Source organism: Gymnoscopelus microlampas, assembly GCF_963454915.1.
Source record: "Gymnoscopelus microlampas genome assembly, chromosome: 10".
NCBI classification, from domain to species: domain Eukaryota; kingdom Metazoa; phylum Chordata; class Actinopteri; order Myctophiformes; family Myctophidae; genus Gymnoscopelus; species Gymnoscopelus microlampas.
The window spans coordinates 34,213,453-34,235,210 of record NC_139947.1 but is presented as its reverse complement, the minus strand read 5'-3'; the positions used below and the strand labels follow the sequence as shown (position 1 = coordinate 34,235,210).

Genomic DNA, 21,758 nt, shown 5'->3' with positions numbered 1-21,758 from the left:
GAGACAGAAAACGTGGTATGACCAGAATGCCAGGGAAAGGGTCTTACAACCAGGACAGAAAGTACTGCTGTTGCTACCGTCATGTGAAAGTAAGCTGCTGGCAAAATGGCAGGGGCCTTATGAAGTCACCAAACAGATCGGTAAGGTCACCTATGAAATCTATATGCCAGACAGAGTGAAAAAACATCAAAACTTTCACATTAACCTGTTAAAAGAATTCCATGTCCATCCAGATCCAGAGCCAGTTGTACAACAGTTCCTCATCCGACCTGCGGAGGTGGAGGAAGTGGAGGAGCTGGTGTTCCCGACCAGCACAGCACAACCCAGCCCAGTGGATGTGACTCATCTCACAACCCCACAGCAGGAGGAGATGAAAGCTCTCCTAGATCCTGGGCTGTTCCAAGAGCGACCAGGGTTCACCAATCTAGTCCACCACAACATCTACCTTAAAAATGTGGCACCCTGCCGGAAGAGAAGCTACCGTATCCCAGAGCGGTTAATGCCAGCCTTGCGGCAAGAGATACAGATGATGTTGGAGATGAAAATCATTGAAGAATCGAACAGTGAGTGGTGCAGCCCTGTGGTCCTGGTGCCGAAGAAGGACGGCTCTTTAAGATTCTGCATCGACTTCAGGCACCTAAACTCCATTTCTAAGTTTGATTCATACCCGATGCCCAGAATTGATGAACTGCTAGAGAGGGTGGGTAAGGCAAAGTTTATCAGTACATTGGACCTGAGTAAAGGGTATTGGCAGGTGGCCTTAGCACCAGAAGCCAAATCACTGACTGCCTTTACAACACCTTCTGGTCTGTTCCAGTTTCGAGTTATGCCATTCGGCCTGCATGGTGCCCCTGCAACATTCCAGAGGCTTATGGACCAGGTCCTGCGAGATGTCCCTGGATTCTCTGCAGCCTACCTTGACGATGTGGTGGTCTTTAGCCAAACCTGGGAAGAACATCTGGCCCACCTAAAACAGGTCCTCAATCGGATCAGGGCTGCTGGGCTGACAATCAACCCCCGTAAGTGCGTATTTGGGAAAAGGGAAGTGGAGTACCTAGGTTACGTCATTGGGGGCGGAGTCATCCGACCTCAAGTGAGTAAGGTGGAGGCTATTACATCTTATCCTATCCCAACCACGAAGAGGAGACTAAGGTCCTATCTGGGGCTAATTGGCTGGTATCGCAAATTCATACCACACATATCAGAGCGAGCTGCTGTCTTGACAGACCTAACTAAAGACTCTGCACCAACCAAGGTCCGGTGGACTGAAGAAAGTGACAAAGCCTTCAGAGACTTGAAACAGGCAATCAGTACCGAGTCCGTTCTACACAGTCCAGATTTTAACCAGCAGTTTACCCTTCAGACAGATGCCTCGGGGGTGGGCCTTGGGGCTGTGCTTTTACAGGAAGCTGAAGGGGAGCTGAAACCAGTTTTGTTCCTCAGTCGGAAGCTGCTGGACCGTGAGACCCGGTACTCAACAATTGAGAAGGAGTGCCTGGCCATGAAGTGGTCTATTGAGACGCTGAGATACTACCTGCTGGGGCGCAAGTTTATCTTGGAGACAGATCATCGGGCACTCCAATGGTTACATAAGATGAAGGATGCAAATATGCGGATTGCTGGATGGTACCTTTCTTTGCAACCCTACAACTTTACTGTCAAGTACCGGCCAGGGAAGTCCAACCAGGTAGCTGACTGGTTGTCCCGTAGGTCTGAATGTTGAGGTACTGTGCTTCTGGGGGGAGAGGAGGAAGGTAATGTAACGGAGGTCCTCTTAATCTCCGTTACGTTACAGGACTTTGAGATATGTTCATGTACTTGTCAGGGGGGGCACAGTTATACAGGTATATATTGCACATGATAAATGAGTAGGAGACAAGTAATGGATTATAATTGTAATCTTTATTATCTGTTGCCATGTATGTGTGTTCCAGACATCGGGGGAGGGGTCACCTGTGAAAGACAAATGTCAAAGTTAGAATAGTTATGCTATGGGCTCTAAGAATATAAATGTTATTGCTATGTTTCTCACAACTTACTTGTCCTTTCCTGTCTCCTACTCCCAGGGTGCAGCATTAAAAGAGTCCCCGGGGAAACAACAGCTGCTTTTATAGTTCCGGGAGGGTTCCATCACGTAGGATTGTGCCAGGGGTGGGGAAAATGTTATATAGTTATGTTTGTGGGTTATTGTGGGGTTTGGGGACGGTAGTTCATTTATATCAGTTAAGTGATGTCATATTGTGGTTTACATAGTAGGTATATTGCTGGGTTTGGTATGTGGGGGGGTTTTATGGGAAATTATTATGATAGAGCAACCCTGTAGTTGGTAGCACCTGAGGGTGGGGAGTATAAAAGGCTGCTTTCTATGCCAGTCTGTAATAGGGCTGGTCAGAACAACATGTGCCCAGAGCACATGATTTTATTGTTAGAATGTATATTATGGACACTGTAACCTTTTTTTGGGAATAAAGGCCCACCAAGTGGCATTTAATATATTTCCTGCCTCTGCCTCCTCACTTCGGGTCATGACCGCTCGGTCAATCTAACAGGTTGTTTCCATATGATTTCCTCTGTGAAACGTAATGGTGCGTGTGAGGAATCCATTACTTTAGCTCTAATACTCTAGCTCTAATACTAGAATATTGTTTTGAACGCGCAATTGGGACAACAATAAAATCTAGGTCTGTGTGAAATAGATCTGGAATCTGAGCACAAACACATTCTTGGCTATTGTCACATTCTGATTAGAAACCTGCCCATCTCATCGCCCCACCATTATGTCAAGAATGATTAAATATCACCACCATACTGTCTACTACACCAGAACAATCAGTTGGATCAGAGTTCTTCCTAACCTGTAATCTATCTCCTGGTACAGCAGATTGTGATCATTGACGGGATTGTAATCAAATTCATGGGATGAATTTGTTCCGCAGTGTGATACCAAAATTCATAGTAGACTACATGCAGTAGTGTTTTTAAATCAATGGCACTTACAAACCATGTCCTCAAATATTTCAGAGGTAGTGAGAAGTGATATTCAAGTCATTTTGAACCCCACAAAAAAGGCCATATAGCATTTTGAGATAGAACTCTTTACGCATAGGAGCAGCATGTGGCATTCCACAGCTGTTCAGAGGGTGGTAGAGATGCCATCAGCATTCAACTCCACACTGTGTACCCTAAAGACCTCAGTCGATTGTTAATCCCATCTCTGCCTGGTCCCACATGCAGAGAATCACCACCCAGGAGCCATGCATTCATTCTTTATGAGCACAAGAGACTTCTCGTGGCATCACATTTCAATCTGACACTGAAAGCCTGATTATGCTTTGTCGTACGACAGTGTCACTCACCGTAAATAGCCGATCTACATGCTCACAAGGCGCATGGAGGATGAATTAAGCATGAATCTTTGCCGTCTCAGCATGATGTCCCCATGACTTGTGAATTTGGCAGGGAATAGAAGAGCAGTGGACATCACTGAAAGTTGAAACCAGGATCAGCTCAAAATATCCATTGACTACCATAATGAAAACTAATGGGCATGCCCTTCACAGCCCTTTAGCAGGATGCATGCAATTGATTCTTTGACTCTCACTCGAACATTGCATTTTTGAATTTCCAATCCACAGTATGTGTGACATTGACATATGGCCTATAAGAAAAGGTTCTAATGAATATTTACAGTAGGCCTTACCTACAGTACATGCCATTGCAATACTAAAATCAAATCATCACTCACGCTTGTAAAGTGATGGCTTGGTCTCTTGTCCAAGCAGCCGTATTTGACGAGTTGGGAGTGAGAATGTGTTGATCTGAGAAAGGAAAAGGTCATATTTCATTAGTGATGAGACTGTGTGGCTGTTATCCATGGGGAACCAGAAAACATGCCGATAACTATGATCCTCTGTCCTGCAGAGAATGCAATGACAGAGAGCCAGCAGCACATTGTATTTAGGCCGCCCACTACGGTGGAATGCAGCCTTTATGCTAATAGCTAAACAGTAACCTTTCTCATTTTGTTTCATGTCTGCACCAGATACAAACATGGAGTACCGGTATATTTAATTGGGGATTGGCTTTGACATCTTGCAACTGCCACATTAAGTTTTAGTGTGTTCATGAAATGTGCCATGCAAAAGAAAAAAAATATTTACTTGATCTGACTTAATTCAAACAATCATAATCAAGTTATGACAAATGTATCCCATGTTAGGTAGATTACATAAATTATGTTACACAATACAACCAAAATGTTACAAGCATAACTATTGGGGGCTGCTGTCAATTTGTTTTGAAGTTTGGCCATTACTGCCCAGTGCTCATCCAATGTGGAAATATCAGCTTATATTGCTAGAAAACTACTGCCATCTTGTGGGGAAAAACACAAAATTACAACATCACAATTTTATTACTATTTATTGTCCAATAACCCTACAGAAAGACCCCAGAAACTTTATGGAACAACAGTGAATGATTTTAAATATCATGTTGTATAAAACAAACAAATATACAAAACAATCTATTTTTCTATCCATGTAGGACAGATCACTGAATTTAAATACATGCATCAACACTAGGGAACAACAATGAAGGATACAGGTTCCAGTTTAAAGACTGTTTTAACTGTTTAGATAAACACACATTCCATTCTAGATTTGAAACCCTAGAATTGCATGATGAAGCTCATGGAGTGCATGGTGTATCCATTTGTTTATCTGTCACAGAGATAACTCAGACAGTTCTAATGCAATTTGAATCAAACTTGGAAAATGGCTTGGGAGTATGGGTCAGGACCTGTACTCAAAGATCAAGGTCACAGCTTAGCTCTATGCTTATAGCATTATTGGTCATATTTACAATGACACTAAAATATGGAATCTGATTCCATTTAACAGAGCATGTGGAGCAGCAGATATAGCATATCTGTGAAGGCTTTTCTAGTTTAAATCTTCAGACATTTCAACTACTTGACTCCTCCTGACACTACCAAAGAAATCATTTTTCTGTATACCGTGTTCCTGACAGGAGAGAGTAGCATAGAAACTACCACAGCTAAAGCCAATGGGAAGCTTGGAACTTGTACCTCAGCCCATATTTCTCACAAAATGAACACAGGGCTAATGTACAGAATGTTTTCTTTTCACTGATAATTATCCAAATAACACTTCAAGTTTGGAAAGTCACTGGAATGAATTCAGTGGTCCATCCTTTAACAAAATGACCTCCAACCACATCCAATGAAGAAGATTAAAATACACAAGAAACAATGAAAAAGGTTGGTTATTCATATTCATCCAAAGGATGGACACCTAAAATACTTTAAAGGAGACACACCATGATTTTTTTTTTTTTTTTTTGATATTTAATCATATGGTGTATGTCCCTCAAACCATTTTCAAAAGGTTTGAGCCTAAATCAACACTCAGATATACTCATCCCAAGTCAATTCTCTCAGGCTTATAAAGCACTTTCAGCTGCAATACCAAAACGTCCTGTTGGGCAGAGGGGTGCTACTGAGCATTTCTGTCTGTCAAAATACATGGGCAGAATGGTTCGTGATGTAAGCAAACATGCAATTCTGAGATGACCCGTTTAGACACACCCATTTTGAAAAACTCTGAAATGAGAATGAATGACTGAATGTTAAAAAAAAAAAATTGGGTACAAGAGACACTGGGGAGTGAAATTCATGGTGTGTCTCCTTTAACTTGCACTTCTGAATTTACATGTGAAGTGAAATATACAGTTAGTCAATGAGAAAAATACACAGTAAAACCTTGACTGGTTCTCTGAATAAACCCAACTGTACAAGTTACTACATACTTCAAACATGATACACAAATGGAGTATTTGTCCATATACAGTACTACGCAATAAGCAATGGTAACTTATCAACGTTGATCAATCATTCTTACTTTTCACATTTCTACAAATTCCAACAACAAAGTAGCACAATTAAGACAACAAGCATATGTACTAGGGGGTGTGAATCTTTTGGTATCCCACTACTCGATTCAACTCTGATTCTTGGGGTCACAATTTGAGCCAAAATTGACTGACCTTATAGTACACCGTGATGTAAGGTCTCTCAACACACAAAACTTTGTTGTCCATACTACTACAGACTGAGTCGAATGAAGTCGGGAGATCACTCAGTTGAAAGGTGTGAAACAGTTGCTGAATGCACCTCTCTCCAGTCCACACCGCATCGAAAGACTGCTACTTTGGTGCTAAAAATAGCCTACGGCTTGATGTCACTTTTCAACAACACACACGAACATGTGCATGCATAAATCATTTGAGAAATTATAAAGGCACTACAGGATGCCTTGGACATGGGCACAAGGTTATCTGTGTTTAGACTATTTTGGTGTATCATATCTTTATTATTTAATGTTAATTAAAACAATAAAGACTGCGTGCCTGCAGCAAGCAGCAGCACAATGCTCACACGTCCATATAATTTTACCAAGTTATCATCAATATATTATAATAAATAGCTAGAATGATTAGAAATGGCACAACAGCCTGTCATTTCAGCAAAAATGTTCTGTAAATCCACGATTATGATATTGGTAAGTTAAGATACGGCATATAAGTCCCACGCTTTGTGTCTGCATTTTGAGCACACATGCAGCTGTAGCGATGCACCATGTATGCGCTGTATTCAGACAAAATACATTCATCTCTGTATTGCATTTGAGAAAGGGTCCCCGCTATCCCTCCTAGCAAGGCTAAGCAGCCAACCAGAGAGCTCTAACCCCCCCTCTCTGTCCTCTCTCCGTTGCCATCCGACTGTCGAAACCGATCGAGCTTGCTGGGCCGGCTTTAAACTTCAAGGTTCGACCCGACACAACGGTGTACACACCGCCAATTCAACAACAGATTTTTGGTCACATTCGCTTTCCACCACCTATCGCCGCTGCCGTCGAGTTGATGTGTTGGGGGCTTAAGCAATGCAGCTGCATTAAATCAAAGTTAGATTTAGGTGTGTCAATACTGTCTGTATGCTTTCACATTGGCTCTGGACACAACTAAATCTAACACACCCATAAAAAAATGTGTAACATTTGTGCTGTTTACAAGATTAGCCCCAGACAAACAAAGAAACACCCTATTCTAGATGTCTCTGCATCCTATAGAAGCCGCACTGTAAAACACAGGCAGATGAGGCAATATAAATAAACAAAGAAGAGATACAGCAGGGAAATACTGCTACCAGTATAGTTTTGCATTTAAAGTGCTGATGAAAAACAAAGATGTCTGAAAATCAATCTTCAGAAGCATTTCAAATGAAAGGGTATGGTTCAGAATCTTCAGATCCTCTCAGTAACTCTTAATGGTGTAAGAGGGAACTGTCTCACAAGACTTTGGCTCAGAAGGCCACAACTCCTCATGTCCTCCTCTGTGAATGGAAGATCCAGTAGGAGATAGCTTTCACTCTCCTCAAGACTTAGCGCAGTGAAACAGAAAGTGGAGTCATCATTATCTGAGCTGATTTGCAATGACACACTGTTCTCCTGTTCAGCATCATGGCCGTTTTGGTGATACATATTGCTGTTACACACCAGCATCACATCATCTGTCACCGTGCCACTGTTCAAATCTGCATGCATTTCACGTTTCTTTACAGTGGGCTTCAAGGAGGCAACAGTGTTTGTCAGTACTTTGACTGGTGCAAAGTTGCTTTGTGTGAACTGACTTAAAGTTAGAGACTCTTCCATTGCTAGATCATCGGAGATCGTCTGAACGATGTTCGGACTCCACAAATCACTAATCCGCCTTCTGGCTTTAGGAGGGCTGGGTTTCTTCCCCAGGTCCAAAAGCACACAGTCAGGGTCCTCAGCATCCAGCTCAGCGTCCATTTCCTCCACAGGGGAACCGACTGAGGAAGGCCAGGAGGCTTGTCCAGGGGACTCAAATATCACTCCCATGGGAATAGGTCTATTGGGCCTGCGGAGGACACTGCTATGCCCTGGGTAGGTAGACTGTGTCTCAGGCTGCATCAGCATATAGTTTCGGACCGACTCTGGCACTAGGATTTCCTGTCGCCTTTTGTGAGGCAGCAAGGCAGAGAAGCTTCCGGGTATGCACTTTCCCACAATGGGAACCAGGCGCGTAGGTTTGAGAGCCGAGACAAATTCCTCTAACTCTTGGTAGGAGGAGTGGTCTGAGTACGGCACCACGTGGATGTTGGGGTGGAAGGACACCAGAGGCCTGCTGGTAGGTAGGATGGCCAGAGTGGGGTATTCACTGTTCCACTGCTGCATGGAGGCAGAACGGATCTCAGACTGCTCCACAACTCGAATACGGCCAGCTCCTGGCTCAGTGGTGAAGACATCAGGAAGCTCTAGAGCTCGGAGTGTCTCCATCCTTTCACAGCTTACTTCGACCCATGATTTAAACTCCATGGCCAGTTCCACCAGCAATGATTCCTTCCCAAGTGTATACAGACCTGTGGAGCACCAAATAATTAGGTACAGTATGCACCGACTGATTATTGTACAGCATGGTTGTAGTTTATTAGTTACTTATTGTATTAGTTTTATATTTATAAATTATTATTACAATATCAGAAATCTTTGAACATTTACAGCACAATCTAGCAGAAAATAGCATAAACGTTGTTGCAAAAAAGGCAACAAAGTAATGTTGTGCCCCAGAACAGCAAGACTAGTAATCATGTGAAAATGAATTGTGAAATGAATATCAAGTAAAATCTGGATTGCCATTTTAACCGTGTAGCGCTAATATTTTCATATTAGGTAATGTAGTTGCAATTTGTCGCAGGTCTAAGTCATATGATTAGGTAGCTGGAATGTACTGTATAGTAGTCTGGTCCCCGCAACATGGAGTTGAGAGCCACTGCTATAGTGTATGCAGCTAAACATACCTATAACAACATTGTAGTTGGGGTGACAGCGGATGATCTCTTTGATTTGCTGAGTGGCTCGCTGTCTTGTGGGCAGGGTGCGGCTGGGATCACAGTTGGTGTTGTCCAGGTACAGGACATCTATGATGATGTTGGTTCTCAGGCATGGCTCACGAAGCATGGTAGCAGTGTATCTGAAGTCACCTAAAAATAATCGGTGTCAATATTGGCTACTTGATGTGGTATTCAATCAATAGATAGAATACCAATAGATCTTGATATTTTGTTTTATTAAAAAATAAAAAGTATATGATTAAAAGTACAAGCATTTACAATTACATTTCTGATTTACAATACAGTCAGTATGTTGACAATTTATCCATTTAGATTATGCAAAGCAACACATTTTAAATTGACTTTATTGCTATTATTCAACATACTCAACAGAAAATAAAAAACAGGAACATACTATAATCTAATAATGAATCACATTTTGTGTGTTGTAAAATAAAGAATTTCAAGTGCATCATTTCATGGCCCAGATACTTACTGCACATCAAAATGGGAACTATATGATAACACCGATCTCAATACAGAAAAGTTACTTTCAAAACAACCCATATGGCCAAGGTAATCGCTAATCTAAGTAATAATCAGAACGTATTACGTATTATTTAGTATGGACACTGACCAGTGTATAATATAGAACCAAAGTAGGCTTCGAAGAGAAACATAACAGCTCCTGGACAGTGGTTGGCATCAATTAGTGTGACTGTCAGCCTCTCCTTGCCAATATCATCTAGTGGAAGCATGTGTGTTTCACCCAGCTCCAGTGGATGGATCCACTGCTCTTTGACCTGAAAATAATAATAAAAATAAAGTAGGCTATAACGTAATAAACAAGCAAATGATGGTATGTACCTGTACATTAACTGTCTGTATGAAGTAGATATACACTCAGTGGCCACTTTAACTGGTTCACTCTGTCCAGCAATTTCGGCTGGCAGATTTGTGACGCTGGGTCTGGGAGGCAAACTGCCGAAGTTTGATGGAATGCAAGTCAATTAAGTCAATGGGCCAGATTCACTAAGCTGTTAACACCCATATTTTGAACGTAAAGGAATTTATGCAACGTCACACATTACCAGTCTGATTCAATAATCTTTTTTTGTCCGTGAGAATTAGGGCACAGGTCTGCTCTTTCTCACGTCCACTCGGAGGCAGAATGATCAATTACGATAGTGCCAAACCTCAAATAAAATATGTATGATAATGTGCCCAACATTTGTCAACATATAAAAAAAAATCAAAACGATATATTGCTTGTATGCATATTATAGACATGATGCAAATTCAATCAATCTTTATTTCAGTTTTTTTCTTTTCAGTTGACGCATTTAGGGCTGAATTATTAGTTACCCCGGCGTGTTTGCCGTTTCTGCAAGTGTGGCCAGAGTTTTGCAGTTGGCCTTTCATGCCAACTCCAATGTCGCGCTATTAATTTAGAATATTGACCACCACATGAATGCAGTCTTACCATCTGATGAGGATAGTATGGATGAAATCTAGCTGTGTCCATTACTCCATTTCTGAGGTAGGACAGTGGGGATATGTTCGTCCAAAGGACAGCTTCCCCTCAGTAATCAATAAAGCTCTGCTGAAAAAATATCGGATATTGGCGGATTCCAGCATCATCTTTTTACCTCGGCAAAGGTGGGTGAGCGATTGTTCAGTAGAAAGGGCATAGTATATAATATCCATTCCAAGTTTTATAAGCCTTTTGTCGTGAAGTTAAACTTTGTAAATTAACTTCTTATGCTTATAACACGTGAGAGTTGGCCATTTACTTTATTATCGTTCACCAGCATTGTGTGTCAATGCTGCATGCCTGGCCTCGAACGATTCCATTCTTTAATATTAAGTTCCTTGGGAAGAACTAGCCACAATACCCTCCATTGACAGCCCATTCATGAAACAGAAAAGTCCTATCCGATTGTATTAAATGACAATAAACTCCCCAATATTGAACCTGTACGGACATCTTGGGTTATCCTCTTTGTCTCTGTCAAGTCTTTGTTTCATAAAAATCCACTGTTGTCATGTTATGAGCAACTTCCTATCAATAAACTCTGTGCAGCAATTATTTTTTTATGTGTTCGAGTTAGGAAGCGCTCGTTTTCAATTACTGAACGTCCTGCTGCCTACAGCATTCGTGCAATTTCTAAACAGATGGTGCGCAAGGACGTTTATTTATTTACACCAAGTGCATTTATACTCCATGTATGTCTATTGAAACAGGAGGTCTCTCCACATGAAAGTTATCATATCTCACTGAATTCTCAACCAATTTTGACGTGGTTTTGTTTGTTACAAATGTCAGACACGTGGTTACTGTATGTTATGATATGTAGGATACTACTTGGTTTATTTTATTTTTGATGTGGTTTTCATACTACCAAAACACCTTATCTTATGCAACAGTAAAGTTTTAGTCTCAGGCTTCCCTACATAATATGGGGGCGGTGTTGACGGGCGGCCCAGTGGCCAATGAGGCGTCTACACATTACTGTATGTCTATGGGGAAGAACAAGGAAGTGTTCATAAAAAGGAATACCAGAATACCAACCGGACGTTTCGGCCCAGAGGCCTTCCTCAGCGTATAACCAAACTATACGCTGAGGAAGGCCTCTGGGCCGAAACGTCCGGTTTGACGCTGCTTGCTGGGGAGCTATGACCTAAATAAATAAGAGCCTAAAAGGACTTAAGTGAGTGCTGGTATTCCTTTCTATGAACATTGTCTACTCGAACCGTGCACCCTGTACTTTGAAACGTCGAAAACTCGTCTCATGAGTGCTTGCTTCCTTCTTCTTTTTTTTTTTTTTTGAAGAACAAGGAAGAACTTGCAGAAAGCGTTGACGGCAAACTTCTCCCTTGTGTTGCGTAACTTCATTCACATGTAAAACCAAAAAGGATACAGGTCCAGCATCACCACTGTTTTTTCCCGAAATGTAAACAAAAAAAAGAATGCTTTGGAAAAGGGTGTAATGTAAAGCTTTTATGAGTTGAACATGCACGGTACATCATTATGAGACCTAAATTTACCCATCAGTTTCTTGTTTATCCCCGAAATGACTGGATATCACATGTTTTTCAGCAATTTGTAGCAATTGTATGAGGGCTTAAATGTAATTTAAAAATATATGTATTTGGCCCCTCATTTATGAAATAAATGTAAATCTAAAATCAAGTATAACATGTCAAATACTAAATAAATGTTTTCTAAAAAAAATGGTGCCCAGAAATACCTGGTGCCCACTGTTCCAGTTACCAAACAGAAGCATAGATTTCATACTTAGATTCATTACCTGAAGTCTGAGTTTGAGCAGCCTGGCAGAGACTGGGGAGCAGTAAATGGGCCAGTTGCACCATGTGGAAGTCAGGCCCACTGTGTGGTCGCTGTGCATGTGAGACAGGAAGAAGAGGCGAGCCAGGGGGCATCTGCGCAACTGCCAAAAGTCCACTGCCAGTGGAGTATCAGGGATGGTTTTGCCATTTGCCATGTTCACAGCTTTGCTGGGCCCTACAACCATAGAGTTGTAATATATCAGTGGTGGGAAAAGTACTCACATTTCACAGTATCAATACAGCAATGTAACAAGTACAAGTCCGGAATTCAACATTTACTTGATTAAAAGTACAAAAAAGTACTGGTATCAAAATGTACTTAAACTACCAAAAGTAGAAAGTACTCATTATGCAGAGTGTCCCATTTCACAAGTTTTCAAATGTATACACAACACATCTTCTTTTGAAAATAGCAGATATATAAGCTCACAATGCATAGCATCACCACGCATTATTTAGAGCTGTGGCTAATGTATATTGTATGTTTTGTTTTGTATGTTTTGTAATAATAATCAAAATCTGCTAAATAACTAGTAACTAAAGTTTTCAAATAATTGTAGTGGAGTAAAGGTATAATATTTGCCTCTGAGATGATGTAGTGGAGTAGAAATAAAAGTACTGAGAAATGCAAATACTCCTGTAAAGTACAGTAAATGTATTTCGTTTCTTTACACCTCTGTTTTACATCAATCAACACACACCACCATATGTCAGCTGTAGAACCAGTTCAGTTTCTATAAACGAGGTGCAGTTGAACACGAATGTCATGCAGGCAAAATTATATTTTCTCCAGCTATATCATTACAGTGAAGTCTAACAAACAGAGACAAAGCCATAGAAATGCCGTATGCGTAAGTTAGCGACATCGGGCTAAGTTGGTTGTCACCTGTTCCTGTATGTTAACGTTAACATCGCTGCTGCTGCGACACTCTGACACATGTATCGTGTATCGTTATTTTCAGGACAGGAACCTAATATTCATTATTTTCACCCGCTTTAAAATGTATTACTTGCCATTTTGTATCCCGTACGTGAAGGTTGCACAGTACTGCTTGAATGAGTGTAATGCGATATATTATAACTCTACACTAAGATGTAGAGTCACACACACCCCCCTTTTTGTAATGTTTTGTCTTCCTTGTTTTGTATGAGGAACTGAATGGTACTGACTGAGAATAAAACGACTCAAATTAAAAGCAGTGCCCCTGTTGGTTGTGTGCGGCCATTACAAATAGACCCCTTAACAGACGACGTCATACTGGCTGCGTGCAGCCAGTATGCGCGCAACGAAACCCATTATATCAGGTCTCGTTAGGACGCGTCTCACAAGCCAACACACACAAGAGGGGGTTGGGGTGTGCTGAAACCAGTGCACCCCGAAACAGGTTGGGAATTGATTGCGTGAAAATATCACCTGTGCGTCCAGGCTCAATGTTAGTAAACAAATAATTGGTCTATAAACTGAAACTGAAAACGATACATATATATATATATATATATATATATATATATATATATATATATATATATATATATATATATATATATATATATATATATATATATATATATATATATATATATATATCATATTTTTTTATAAACAAGCAGTGAATGGAATGACAGTGATTTTATGTTGTGCAGCAGACGTTTTGTTTCCTGTACATCATTTTATTTTCGATTTCTACCTGTTAATATGAGGTTTTTGCATGGTAGTGTGCATTTGTCTGTCATTTAATGTTTTGATGAATTGAGTACAAAGGACCCCAATGGAAACAAGCCATGGTGCTTTCTTGGGTTTAAAATCGTCTTAACAGACCTTGTATTTAACTGTACTTCTGAAATGTACGGATGTTGATCAGTTAATGTGGATGAGGGTGGGGTCGAAGATATTAGTCAGCCAGTAAATAAGAAGAGAGAGGGGAGGGGTGGTTAGATTTAAAATTCCAGACAGTTATTGAGAGCTTCTGCTTAGAATCATCCTCTGACCTCTGGATATGTACAGAACTGTTACAGAACATGGATGTTCTACTTATATAACACAGTTATTGTGAAGGTAGGATGTTTTAATATAATTGTACTGTCTGTTGTCTTAAAAAGAATAGTTTAGTAGTTAGAGTTTTTTTCTGGATAACATTGGTGACCCCTCACATTCAAGCATTTGTAGTTCTCCACCCACTGAATTTCCTGACATTTGGAAACATGGCCTCTAATAACTCAATTGTATGCAATATTCACATGCACTCTATTCTGGCGCGAACATTCAGCAAAAACAGCAGATCTACAAGCTTAAAACACGTTGCAACACGACACATTGAGAGCTTGTAGATTGGCTCATTTCTGGAAAGAGATTTGGCGTAGAGGGAAATGCTATCGGCCCTGTATAGAGTAGAACCCTGGGGGACTCGGTCAACTAAGTCTATTACTGTACAGTAGCTTTAATTAATGATGAAATATTTCTTCAAACAAATCGGCTGTAAATGCCCACACATTTCAAACCACAGTATACTGCATGCTCTAATGACTAATTGGTTAGAGAACTTGATTAGGTCGTTTTAAATTAAGATTAATTTAATGTCAGGAATGGTGACATTTAGAGGGAGCAAATGAATGCTTATTAATAGCCAAGAAACTTAAGTCCCACTTGAAGCAGGGCACTGTTGAAAAAGAGTAATGCTCTTATACACAAGGCTCGTAAAGGCTTTAAGCGTGAATGTTATTAGTTATTCACTCGAGGCATTCTGAAGCTACACAGAAACAAATAAACACAAAACTGGGTGAGGAGTTTTGGCAGTCTTCAGTAGCTGATCAATATTCTCCTACCATGCCAATAAAAACCCTTTAGTGTTCCATTTACTAATCCTTGTTGTGGATAATCTTTAGATGGTGCCCTCATAATTTAACCACCAAGGCAAACCATTATTTTTAGAGGATTTATATTAATCTCTATGTATTGATCCAAACTATACTAGTCTGTGACATTAGGTAATAACTGAGGTAATAATAAGAAACTACAGTTTCTTTAGAGATAGGACATATCATATTGCTGTCACTTTTCAAAGGATTTACATAATGTTGCTTACAAAAAAAAACTATTCCCGTTATTTTGTAATTAGTTATAAAGTTATACACACTTTGTTTGAACATTAACAGTCCTCTACAATAAATAGATATTAGGGACCAGAAAATAAATACATGACACAAATTATGACCATGAAATAATTAAGAAAACACTTTCAAATGACAAATACAGTATGGCCTCAAAGGAAACAGAATTATGCTCGGTCATGCACAAGATGGCGCCATGAGCAAGGAAACTGCTGTGTGATGGCAGCATAGAGGTGCACTAAATGGGACACAGTTGTTCCCTGGCAACAGTGTACTACAATAGCCCCCACCCCCCACGTTTGCACACCACCCACTATTACAGTCTTAAACCATAGCAGTCCCAGCAATAACATACAGCAGCACGCACTCTCCACTGGTACTGTGGTGTGGTGTTCATTAATCTTACTCTCATATAGTTAATTATCCACCTTCTCTTATCCCAGTGGCTTTCTGCTCTAGCCTGGAGAAACCGCTCTAAGGGTGATATTAGACTATATAGGCCTATACTGTTGATTAACTGAAAAACGCACACTGAAACTAATTTGCGACTAAGCTTATCATAATCATAATCAGAGGTCACACACAGGTTTACAGCTGTAAAAACAGAGTGGGGAATTTTTGTTTTGTTTTTGTGTGCATTTTTGTTATTTCATGAAAAGAAAAAAGAAAAAAGCAGAGGGGGGACGGGGAGCAAGAAGAAAGAACAGAAGACGAATATTTTTAGTTTTTTGTAATTAGTTAGTTTATAATGAAAAGGTTGGACGTTATTATAATATATTTGCTCTTTATAAATGTTGCTTTATTAATATTGCTTTTTATTAACGTTTTATTTCTTCTTAATTTACTCTGACTTTTAAGTCAACTTTATTTTGGGGCATGAGATGCAAAGAATGAGAATCTGATATTTAATGTATATGCCTGAATACTGTAAGATCAGTAAAGCATGAGCTCATAATAATAACCCATCAAGTGATCTAGATCGTGATCTGTAGGCATTTCAATGCATAATTTGCAGTCTGTGATTACACAGGCCAAATACGTAAGGTACGTAATGAAACGTGTGTGTGTGTGTGTGTGTGTGTGTGTGTGTGTGTGTGTGTGTGTGTGTGTGTGTGTGTGTGTGTGTGTGTGTGTGTGTGTGTGTGTGTGTGTGTGTATATATATATGCACACAGTACACAATATACAGTACCCCCTTCCATCATCCTAACCCTCACACACATAAACTCACACATGCACATGCGCTGTATGCGCGCATAACTTAATGCAGCACACGCACACCACACAGAGCATCTCCAAGCACCCTCACTCTATACACTCTGTTCCGCCCACACAAACACCGCTTTCTACAGTGCACATTTGAAAACTTAATGCAATATTCATGAAATCTCTTAAGCTTTCCTACAGTTGGAGCATATGAATTCTTTTTTTAGCTTCAGTATTTTTTGTGAGCTTATCCTTCATTGGAGTTACTTAGCCCAGCCCCCTATTCTGATTGGTCGTTATTTCATATAGTTTCTATCTTTTGCCATACATTTTGAACAGTTTGTCGTACAGAGTGAGAGAGTTAGAATTACTTTGCTCTGCCCCTGTTATGATTGGTCGATATATGCCCCTAACGTGAACAGAGGTGTGAGGGTTTGGTCATCACTGAAAAAAATGGATTGATTGATTGGTTGATTGATAGCTTAATTCATCCCAACAGGGATTAGCCACCGCAAGTTAACAAATGAAAAAAAATATATAGACAATACCAGAGCTGCTTACAAAGTGGGTGGGTCTATTAGTAACATCAGCAGTGCCACTGTTTACTATAAAACCAAAGGTTGCTGACTGAGGTCAAGATCATGAGCTGTCTGCCCCTTCATGTTGCCTCGCCGATAAAACCAAATGAGGATGACGGCAGTGATAGTGCGCAAGCCAGATGGCTGCACTGTTTGTGATGTGAGGGCAGCAGATAAAAGAGATGCCTTACATCCTCCATACAAAGTATGACAAAGTATGTGATGTTAATGTGATCTTTTCCATAGTATTTCTTTCAGCAAAAAGACCAATGTCCTGTGCCTTTTAAATCTTATTCTGAGGCGATGAAAGCGACAGAGGGTGTCTCTTTCTTTTTGGTATCTGAGTGAGGCAGTGAGGTCGACTGACTGTCTTTTGTCAAAAAGCCAGTGTACTGTAGAAGTCAAAACTTCTTTCTAAATCTCTTCGACTCCAGCTCAAAATAAAACAGTAGGAAGAATCAAGGGTTATGCTCTTTTCAGTAGTGTATAAAGAATGAACTGTCTAGGTCTAGGATAAAGAGAGGAACACAGGGTATGAAAGGAGACCTCTAGAATGTTATTCCTTATTCCAGGAACTGTTCCATTTCGTGCTTCTTCTGGCCTCTTACCACCAGCATTGCCGTTTATTGATTGTCGCTGAATAATGAGAAACGTGAGATATCTCTGTAGCAACCATTCATCTGAGTCAACAGAATTGTGCAGTCAAGAAGCGACGAGGTGCTCTATCACTTATATCCCCCCAGGGACAATGCTGTGCCACTGCTCACGCTCTCTTTATCTTGCAGAGATATTTATGGAGGTGTGCAAGAAGACAAAGATGTCCCCTGGGTACAGAGTGCAGGATGTCACGTCACCAGAGAACAACTGGCAAAGCAGTCATGCGCCCGAAATAAGACAGGCATACTATATTTGCATTTGCTGCATGTCTTTCTCCATATCTGTTCGCCACCAGTATTGCTCTACAGCACTTGTCTCTCATGTTCTTTGACGCACGCACGCACGTGCGCACACACACACGCACACACACACACACACACACACACACACACACACACACACACACACACACACACACACACACACACACACACACACACACACACACACACACACACACACACACACACACACACACACACAGGATCAGGGTTGCTGCCCTGATCGGTGGAGTCATCCAAGTGCAACGTGTGCACCATCCTTTGGCTTCACTCTGTAACCGTGCTGTGTGGCACAGTACGGCTCACTACTTTCATTTGATTCCCTCCAGTCAACTGATGTGATTAGCTCAGTTCATTAGACAGTTTGAGAAGTGTGCTGAGTGGCGTGCCACACAGCTGGTCTGCTGAAGATCCCCCACAGGCCAGTGGAGGATATAGATTTAGGGAGCTGCATAATGCTTAGCATCATGTTCATAGCTGGCTGTCATCATAGCAGTGGTGCTGCATACTGACAGAGGGATAACTGTAATTGTCCTCCTGCAGGGCTCTGGGATACTCGGAATGACTCTTGGTAGGTCCCAGGCATGGAGCAATCATACTTGAGCTGACAAGACTTCTCTTGTGGACAGAAGGCTGCTAATAAGCTTTATGAGTTGAACTGGGCTGGAGACAGTCATTAATTATCTTCTATAGCAATGGCAGACCTTGGTCCATTTATCATCCATAAACCTGATTTACAAGCTCTGACTCTGAGTATAGATTATGTAGGCCCTGCTGTCCTACAGACCTGATAGTCGGCACCTGTTTAGAATACAGAAGAGTATATTGAAATTCCCAGTGGTTTATGCTAATTGATTATACTGCATTAATAATTATAAAATTTGTACTGTATATAACAGCCTTATTGTTAATTCGACACTGCATCAGAAATACTACAGTAGTAGAGGATGTGTGATTTATCACTTTATCTCCTAAAGCATTTACATGCTAGAATTAATGTGAATTTATTTTAATTGAGGTGGCATGGACCTTACATTCAATGGTCTAATGTAGATCGTCTATTTATTTTTTCAAATCGCCCCTGAATAGGAACGATGCTATAGTACTGGTGGGTTGGAAGGCTGGTGTACCAAGGGGACTCAGGCAATGTTTACTTCACTAGCTCTGCAAATATTAGCATGGCATCGCTGTACGGAATTTGTCTAATGTTGTGTGTAATGTCTGTTCCTTCCTGGCAAAGTCACAACTGATTCTTTGACTGATTTTTGCCCTAAGCTTTGTGAAAGTGCTTAAGCACTGTGAAGTTAGAACAAATTAGGACAAAGAAAAAGAAAATCAGTTCCTACAATTCATTCCAGTCATGCTGAAACATTCAGGCATATGATGTCTCTGTTACATTTACAGAGAAATATGCGATTCCTTTCAAAGACACGTGACAAGCCTGACAGCTACAAACAGCTCTGCTGTCTACACCAACAAGAAAATGAATCTTCATATGCACTGACAAATCCTGAGTGTTAATTTACGTTGAGAGTGTAACAAAATTACCCGTACAGTAGATTTTCACACTCCCATAGTGTGACACTTGTGATGGAGTGTGGAGTGAAATGCCTTTTCCACATGAGTGAGGCAAAATCTGATCATGTGGTTATTGCATTTATATATAACACAGTTCAGTTGGTAGACATGCTGCACATGGTTGGTTAGCTCTGTTTATAGGGTTTTTTTCATCTCCCATTTCCAACAGGGTTCCATCGATTCTCACTCATCACTCATCTTGTATACATGTCTTCCTGATCCCCTGTGTGTGTGTGTGTGTGTGTGTGTGTGTGTGTGTGTGTGTGTGTGTGTGTGTGTGTGTGTGTGTGTGTGTGTGTGTGTGTGTGTGTGTGTGTGCGCGTGCATAGATATAGATATAGATATAGATATAGATATAGATATAGATAGATGATTATTTATATTATTTTTATAGAATGATTAATTTAACACTGCGATACATTTAGCAAAACTGACTTATTTCCACTCATCATTTAACCTGATAATGAGTTAGCGTTTATGTTTTATGCAAGAGGAGCATAATTATGTATCATTGGTCCTGAGGTGGAGACAAAACTACAGATATTAAAGACGGGGTGCCGTGATTTTCAGTGATCCCCCCCCCCCTCCAAAAAAACATAATCATCAGGTATTATGGTTATACTAGGAGGAAGATTTTTTTCAAAAAAGTGTACAGAAATTGTTAAAATTATGTTTTTATGTGGACACGCCTCCAGTTCATTAAAGGTAGGGTAAGTGATTTTCTTTGGTTAAAATAAGTGTTAAATAGCTCTATATTCTGATAGTACTCATTGCTATAAAGGGTTTGTTCCACCTCTTTATTAAACAGAAAATGCATTTTCGTTTCAGTTTCAGTTTCATTTCCAATTTTATCCAACCATGACAGAGAACTCCATCAGGATATAGATTAAACAAGTGAAATTGGAAGTGATGACACTAAGAAATGAGCAGGCAAAATTGGAACTGGAACACTATACAAATTAAGCTTAAAAATGGGTACTTTCTCCTGATTGGCTGAGTTTTTGACACCTACCGAAAAATGTATTTTCTGTTTATTAAAGAGCTGGATAGACAGGGAGACTCCTGTTACTGAACAAACACTCTATAGCAATGATTACTATCAGAATATAGTGTTTTAACGTTTTAACAAAATACTTTTTGTTTTATCCAAAAAATATCACTTACCCTACCTTTAAGTATACCTGGTTCTCACCTTAGCACCTCCTCCACCACCTTAGCACCACCCACCTGTCCTAGTCCCTCCTCCTCCTCATGCCCACACCTGTTGTGTTATGATAATGAGGGGGAGGGTATATTTTTACTATGTCAGTAATGGGCTGTTTTTTTATTGGCACGTTTTACCCTCAAGGTTTCAGCCTCCAGGTAGAAACTCAAAATAGTCAGAGTAGACATAAAACACAATAAAAACACCACCAGGGGGCTTAATGAAATTCTATCAACCTCATAGACACATGAAAAACAGAAAAAGTGCAAAACCATGGCACCACCTCTTTAACTGGTTGAGCCAACAGAATGGCCTAACACAGAATTCTATTCACCTGTTTCCTAGGCTGTGTGTTTTCCACTTCCTGTAGATTTGATCCAATGAAATCCAATGAAACTGGTCAGATGACCAATGATATCCAATGAAGAGACCCTGAGCACCATCCACTTAAATTATTAGAATATTACTGGTATTCGGTTGGGTAAAGAGGATGGTAACACAGCATGGTCTGCTGAAGATCCCCCATGGGCTGGTCGAGGGTATAGACTTAAGGGAGCTGCATAAATGCTTAGCAATGTGTTCACAGCTGGCTGTCATAGCAGCACTGCATACAGAGAGAGGGATAACTGTGATTGTCCTCCTGCAGGGCTCTATAAGATACTTTGAATCTCATGGTGGGGTTCAGACATGAAACCCGATCATACTGGAGCTTTTTTCTTATTATTAGAGAATTAAAAAGTCTGACATGACTTTTTCCCACTTCATTTAACCTCACCATGCACCTGTTAGCATTCATGTTTTATTAGACAGGAGTATGGAGGCAGAGAAGTGGATTTATAATGAGGTGACATTGGTTCTGAAGTT

At 40.4% G+C, this 21,758-nt stretch overlaps 1 protein-coding gene across 3 annotated transcripts in view; it reads right to left on the bottom strand.

Moving 5' to 3' along the window:
- Positions 1-4,410: 4,410 nt before the first annotated feature.
- The window catches only part of dclre1b (DNA cross-link repair 1B), a 37,824-nt gene continuing 20,476 nt past the window's right edge, over positions 4,411-21,758 (bottom strand). The window contains exons 1-5 of one of the 3 annotated variants that reach the window (XM_084070333.1): positions 13,298-13,421; positions 12,244-12,458; positions 9,570-9,735; positions 8,900-9,082; positions 4,411-8,461 (exon numbers count right to left, since the gene is read on the bottom strand). In XM_084070333.1, coding sequence (XP_083926459.1) covers positions 7,323-8,461; positions 8,900-9,082; positions 9,570-9,735; positions 12,244-12,438 — 1,683 coding nt within the window. In that variant the 5' untranslated portion in view covers positions 12,439-12,458; positions 13,298-13,421 and the 3' untranslated portion in view covers positions 4,411-7,322. Of the gene's footprint in view, positions 8,462-8,899; positions 9,083-9,569; positions 9,736-12,243; positions 12,459-13,297; positions 13,422-21,758 lie in introns of those variants that run through there. The other 2 variants (XM_084070332.1, XM_084070334.1) reach the window with 2 other exon arrangements.